This window comes from Nicotiana sylvestris, chromosome 1 (genome assembly GCF_000393655.2).
Source record: "Nicotiana sylvestris chromosome 1, ASM39365v2, whole genome shotgun sequence".
Lineage (NCBI taxonomy): Eukaryota > Viridiplantae > Streptophyta > Magnoliopsida > Solanales > Solanaceae > Nicotiana > Nicotiana sylvestris.
The window spans coordinates 31,597,933-31,604,805 of NC_091057.1; the positions used below are offsets into that span (position 1 = coordinate 31,597,933).

Consider the following 6,873-nt stretch of genomic DNA (forward strand, 5'->3'; position numbering starts at 1 on the left):
ATACCTATTTTTTTAAAACTTTTAACTTGTACCCACTTTTTAAACAACTTCATCCCCCTTTCTCCTCCTCATTCTCCTCCTCAAAGTTTTATCTTTTCTTTTTCCAAAAGTAAGGTTCATCCCTATCTGCTTCTTCTTATTTCTCAGGTGAGTCCTATAAATTTTCACGCCAACCTATACATCTGAAACAACCAATTTGCTTTCTTCGTCACATCCTATCACGTGACATGCATATATATACAACTGACTTGGTGATTTGTTTGATTAATTACTACTTGTAATTACCTAATATGGTAAGTAGCAGCAGTAAAAGTCATGAAACTACTCAGGCAAATAATCGTACAGTACTGTATAAGGACAAAAAGTGAATGAATGAATGAATGAATGGATGGATTGAATTTGCCTCTCTAATTTCTATGAGGATATTTACAGTGTTTCGTGGATCCTATGCAACGTAAAGAATCTAACACAGTTTGCAAGTTTGTGGTGCAGTGTTCTCCTGCTGTCTATATATCTAGGTCCTCCTCTAATTAATTTTCTTTCAGTTTGGTCAAGATGGTGTGGCAAATGAAATTATAAACAAACAAAAACTTCAGCTCTAGAGCTGAAGTTTCCCCGTTACAAAGATAAAAACTTCAGCTCTAGAACTGAAGTTCCCCAGTTACAAAGACAAAAACTTTAGCTCTATACCATATTGTACACAACCTTTTGAGAATAACATACTGTTACATGATATACAATATTATTTCGTGTACCATTAGTAAGTTATAATTACACAAAATTTGAAAGTTTAAAAATGAAATGTATCTTCTAAAGTTGATGCAACACTGTGTTCTATCCATCTGAAACCGTCATCTGTTTGAAATCTCAAATAAATGTGATGTAAGCTTTTTAGGATAAGGTAGAACTTTTTCTCCTTTGCTAGAGTACTTGCAGTGCATTTCAAATAAAAATTATCCAAACCTTTTTTACATTATATGTAGGAAATAAACCAAACAGTTATACGATCTTTAAGCCAAACATCATTCTAATAGAACCAATATCACAAAATTTTTTACTTGACAATAAGAATTAGAAATGCACATGGTCAAAGCAATATACAGACCAATATTTTATGTAAAACGCTTAATAAAGCTTCTTGTTTTTCCTCCATTTTATCATCATACATACCAAAATCACATTTTATTTAATACCATTAGAGCTGAAGTTTCCCAGTTAGAAAAAAAAAACTTCAGCTCTAGAGCTAAAGTTCGCCAGTTACAAAATAAAAACTTCAGCTCTAGAGCTGAAGTTCGCCAGTTACAAAAAATAAAACTTCGCTAGTTACAAAACAAAAACTTCAGCTCTAGAGCTGAACTTCAGGCCCGACTACTAGAATGCTGAAGTTTTGCGTGATTGTCTTTGCTACTTCAGCCCCATATGCTGAAGTTATGCGAAAAAACGGGTACGTTTGCAATTTTTTTTGCAAAGCGGGCACAAGTTAAAATGTGACACAAAAAGCGGGTATAGATACAAATGCCCCGGTGAAAATAGCACGGTCTACCCAATTTCGGACTGGTAAGTGAAAAATAGCCTGCGTTTGCAAAGCCATTGAAAAATAACCATTATTTTGCGGCAACACGGAAAATTCCAACATAATACACTAGAAATTGATGCACCTGTGTATGAACTTCCAGCGTATTATGATGGAACTCCAACACACTGAAAGTTACAGCATAATATACTGGAGATTAGAGCACATGTGAATGAACCTCCAGCATATTATATTGGACCAGTATATTATGCTGGAACTCCCATATATTATGCTGAAATATTTTTTGAATTTTGAATAGTGTTTTCGTTCAGATTTATCTTAATATGAAAAGTGGCTAAATTTCGATTACTTTTGAAAGTGTAACTATTTTTCAATTACCACTCCTAAATCTAGCTATTTTTTAATTTCTCCCTAGGATGTGCGGACATGCTATTGATTTATTTGATCTCTAAGAAAGTCGGGTAGATCACGTGGAACAACTTCTGTTGATCTTTTCTTCGTGTTTCTTCGATTGAGGCCAAAGTGGTGTGTCACTCGAGGGAAGGATTTGTGAGGATTTTCTTGAAATATTTGATTGTTAAGAAGCACCCGAGAAAGATATTATTTTTGATATATTTGTGCATATTCCAAGTTTATGAAATTTTCAAAATGCTTTCAAAGGGTAATATGTGACCCTTTTTCGTACAGTGAGCTATGGTTTAAGGTGGGGTAACCTCTAAACAATCCTAATGGATTCTCGGGCTTGAACAAACATAGATTAGGGCTTTTTCACTTTTAGTTAGCGTCAAAAACTATTTATATTCGGTAGTCGAAAAAGTGTTTAAAATTTGTATAATTTTTGTAGATATATATATATATATACAAAATATATATTTTTCGGCTATTATTTTGAGAGCGGCTATACAGTGACATTTTTTCATGAACCATACGTACCCAACTTAATGGTCTAGCCCAATTGTACTAGGAGTCTATTTTGATGTCTACATATTCATTATGTGGCTATAGGGATGGCAAACGGGCAAGTCGGATCAGATATAGGTTAGGTCGAAAACGGATAATGCAAAAATAGATAAATTATCTGACCAACCCATATTTAATACGGATAAAAAATGGGTTAACCGACGGATAATATGAATATCCATCTTATGCATGACTTCTTCAATATAATCACTTTTGGGAGAATTCCTAGTATCCCAAACTAGAGGAACCCACAATTTGAGGCTTTACAAATGAAAAAGTTAAACACATTGATTCTTATCCATATTTGACATGTTTTTAAAAAGTTATTATCCAATTCATTTTTTTGTGAATAATATGGATGGATAACTGTTTTTTAAACATCTTGCCACCACTATGTTGCTATAACAATAACTATTATTAAGCTTCAATCTCAAGATAGATTGAAATCAGTTGTATATATCCTTAATATCGTAAATGTTTTGTTTAGACCATAGAATTTTAGCACTCGCTACTTGAGGATTATCACACACTAGTTACTCTCTAATATACTCTAGTGGTATATCTCTAATATACTAAGTCTTCTAGTTGGCATCACCTCAAAGGTTTTGTAACTTCCATTGTTTTCTATCTTTTGGTTGATGCTTAGATATAATATTATATATTCATATAATTTGGTATAAATATCAAGTAAAGGAGAAAGGTCAATTAAGAATTTGACTCAATAGATTCCTTAAATGAGTATCTTAAACCTTTTTTCTTATTTACATGCTTAACAATGGAATAAGAACTCATCTGTCGTGTTTTGGTTAGGAAGTCTTTAGGATTGTACTTCAAATGTCTAACATATGAGTCAAAAAAACTTATCTTTGCACTAGTGAGCAGCAAAACAGTACTCGAAAAAAAGAACTAACAAAAGGAATTTTACACATCTAATAAAGCTATTGTTGAAAAGAACAAGGCAACAATAGTACAATTCATAACTGTTTTATTTCTGAGTGTGTGCCTCGTCTGTCTTTTCTCAGTAGGAAATACAGAAACTAAAAATGCATATTATCCCCAAACTAAGACTGACGCCATGGCATCCCTTATTAATCAGAATTTACATTAACGACTTAGCTCATACTTCCCAAACACACATATTTCATCTCCAAATATTCATCCAACCCGTATTTAGAACCTTCACGGCCAAGACCTGATTGTTTCACGCCCCCAAATGGAGCTACCTCAGTTGAAACTAGTCCTTCATTAACTCCAACGATTCCATATTCAAGAGCTTCAGTGACACGCCAAGCTCTTTGAATATTTGTCGAGAATATATAAGCAGCTAAACCTGCATTGGTGTCATTAGCCATATGGATTGCATCTTCCTCTGTTTTGAACTTCAAAAGAGGGGCGACAGGCCCAAATACTTCCTCCCTCGACAAGAGCATCTCACTATTAACTCCAGTTACGACTGTAGGCTCATAGAAGGTCATGCCAAGGCTATGTCTCTTCCCCCCAACGAGGACTTTGGCCCCCTTTGAAGTAGCGTCTTCTACAAAAGATTCAACCTTCTTTACTGCTGCTTCATTAATTAGAGGTCCCTGCTCCACGCCTTCACTGAAACCATCTCCAACTTTCATGCTTTGGACAGCTTTTGCAAAAGCATTTGCAAATTTTTCATATATCCCTTCTTGCACAAGTATTCTATTGGCACATACGCATGTTTGTCCAGTGTTGCGGAACTTTGTTGCCAGAGCTCCTTTCAAAGCTACTTCAATGTCTGCATCATCAAAGATGATGCAAGGTGCATTACCTCCTAGCTCAAGAGATACCTTCTTAACAGTGGCAGCAGCACCTGCCATTAATTTTTTCCCAACAATGGTCGAACCTGTGAAGGTAAGTTTTCTTACTTGTGGACTCGCAAGCAGTGCATCTCCAATATCAGATGCATTTCCCATAACAACATTCACCACGCCCGGTGGTATTCCAGCTTGAAGGGAGAGTTCAGCTGCTGCTAAAGCAGTCAAGGGCGTGAGTTCAGAAGGTTTTATCACCACTGTACAACCACAAGCAAGAGCAGGGCCGACCTTTCGGGTAATCATAGCCAAGGGAAAATTCCAAGGTGTAATTGCACCAACAACACCAACTGGTTGCTTTAAAACAAATAAACGCCTATCTGCTAATGGTGATGGAATGATGTCACCATATATACGTTTAGCCTCTTCAGCGGAGAACTCAATAAAACCAGCCCCATAACTAACTTCACCAATAGCCTCTTTTAGAGGCTTCCCTTGCTCTAGTGTCATTAGTTCTCCAAGTTCTTCTTTGTGGGCCATTATCAAATCATACCACTTCCTTAAACATTTGCTCCTTTCAGCAGCAGTAAGTTTGCTCCAAGAACTAAATGCATCATAGGCAGAAGAAATTGCATCATTTGTCTCCTTCCCACCCATGCATGCCACATCTGTTATTACCTCTCCTGTTGCAGGGTTGTATACCTTTATAGTCTTCCCATCATATGAATCAACCCATTTCCCTCCAATAAGAGCCTGACTCCGCAACAATCCAGAGCTTTTCAGCTTAGCAGCAACACTTTGTGCTTCCGTCGTCATCAGACGCACGGGACCTGAAAGTGAGGAATGATATAACATTGCACCAGCAGAAAGTGCCATTCTCATTCGCCCACGAATCATTTGCTTCAGCACACCAAAATTCCAACTTCAAATATCCAATGCTTACTTCAAGTAGTACGTTACTTTCCTGATTCCTGAAGAAAAAAAGAAGTAAAGATGTGCAACAATAATCAGACATAACAATGTAGTTCTTTTAGAGAAGAGCAAAAAAAAGAAAAAAAGAAGGAATTACATTTTATGTCTGATTATTGTTGCACGTGTTTACTTGTTTTTCTTCAGAAGAGCTACTTAGTACTCAGTACTTGGAGAATGTAATTCAATAAGATTATTAAAACAAGAAATGTGCGATTACTTATGGAATGAAATCAAACGGGCACCACTCCGAAAGTGGAAAAAAAGAAGACAAAGCTGAGATGGAAGAGGAGTGCAATGCCTCTAAGTTTATGTGCTTTCCTAAATTTTAACAAATTAAGAAAATTCATGTCACTTCTATGCTTTTCTCTTACAACCAACAAGAGAGAGAGACTGATGGAGTTGCAAATCCATTTAAAATATCAATCAACCGCAAATCCAGCTGCCTACCCGATCAGTAAAACAAAAGAATACAGCGATCATATGTAAGTCCTCAAGCAATTCGGTATCAAAGGTATATCATTTCAGCGACACCAATTAATTATCGAGTTCATTTCACGCATGGTCACTGAAGTTTACACATTTGTATCAATAAATCATTAAAAATAACTGTAAATTACCTAAGCTAAATTTCAAAATTAGAAGTTAGATACTAGTAATTCTCCTGCGATTTGATCAGTCAAGTTATCAAACAACCATGCCCCCACCTCACACAGAAAGTCCACTTTCACAACACAGAAGATCCGCTTTATTCCACCTTTTCAGAAAGACATAATAATGTTCCCCAATATAAATATAAATATTCCCATAAAAACACACAGGGAAAGGCATAATCAGACCACTTTTTCAAGGAATTGAATTACAACAGCTACTTGAAAAGAAAATGGAAATCAAACTACCATAAATCAATCTCAGCGTCAGAGAAGTAAATAAAAATCACGATAAGACTGAGGGACAGCAAACTGACCTTTTTTATTGTGAATTGCAGAAGAAAGACAACGGAAGAGAGAGGACGGCGCCCGCTGTGGTTTAGTATAAGGAAACGGGTGTGTCACTGTTCTTATCTTGCATTACAAAATGCTTAATCCTTAAATTAATACCACCGCACAGTTTTTAGTCAAAATTCTAACTTTGTCCTTTACCTATTACCCTGACCACCTATAGTCCTTTAAGTTTGATAAAGTTGAGCAGGTTTAGTCCATTTAACAATATGGAGACCTAAAAACTAACAGTGCTATCACTGAATCAATTGGGTAAACAAAATTTCCTTTAAAATATTTGTGTCATCATAAATAATCTTACTAAATATCAAAATAAAAATTTTAAAATTAAATCACATATAGGTAACATTGTTTTTGAACAAACTAGTCAATCACATAAATTGAGACAAATACGCGGATAAGTCAAATTTTGGAAGGTAATACAAATCAAATTAAAAGCATATTAGGGTAAGCTTATAAGCTGGTTAAACTGTATATAAGTACCTTTAACCTTATTTAGGCATTTGCTAAATATCCAAAGTGAAAAGCCATAAGCTTATCAACCCCAACTTATGACTTTTCAGCTTATAATTTTACTTATAGTTCAACCAAAATTTTTACGATTTTATCATTAATATTTTTTCTAGTTCTC

The 6,873-nt window shown here is 35.3% G+C and overlaps 1 protein-coding gene across 2 annotated transcripts; it reads right to left on the bottom strand.

The window, feature by feature from the left end:
* Positions 1-3,401: 3,401 nt before the first annotated feature.
* LOC104238267 (succinate-semialdehyde dehydrogenase, mitochondrial) lies at positions 3,402-6,324 on the bottom strand. Of its 2 annotated transcripts, none has more exons than XM_009792589.2 (2): positions 6,209-6,324; positions 3,402-5,243 (listed from the first exon to the last, which is right to left on the bottom strand). In XM_009792589.2, exon 2 carries the CDS (start codon positions 5,167-5,169, stop codon positions 3,607-3,609), a length of 1,563 nt encoding a protein of 520 aa, XP_009790891.1. In that variant the 5' UTR covers positions 5,170-5,243; positions 6,209-6,324; the 3' UTR covers positions 3,402-3,606. The 2 variants fall into 2 exon arrangements, with proteins under 2 accessions (XP_009790891.1, XP_009790897.1); XM_009792595.2 differs by having other exon boundaries at positions 3,402-5,102; positions 6,209-6,302.
* Between the last annotated feature and the right edge of the window lie 549 nt (positions 6,325-6,873).

Coding starts and splice junctions, on each gene's coding strand:
- LOC104238267 (XM_009792589.2), bottom strand. CDS start 5,169: ATGATTCGTGGGCGAATGAGAATGGCACTTTCTGCTGGTGCAATGTTA.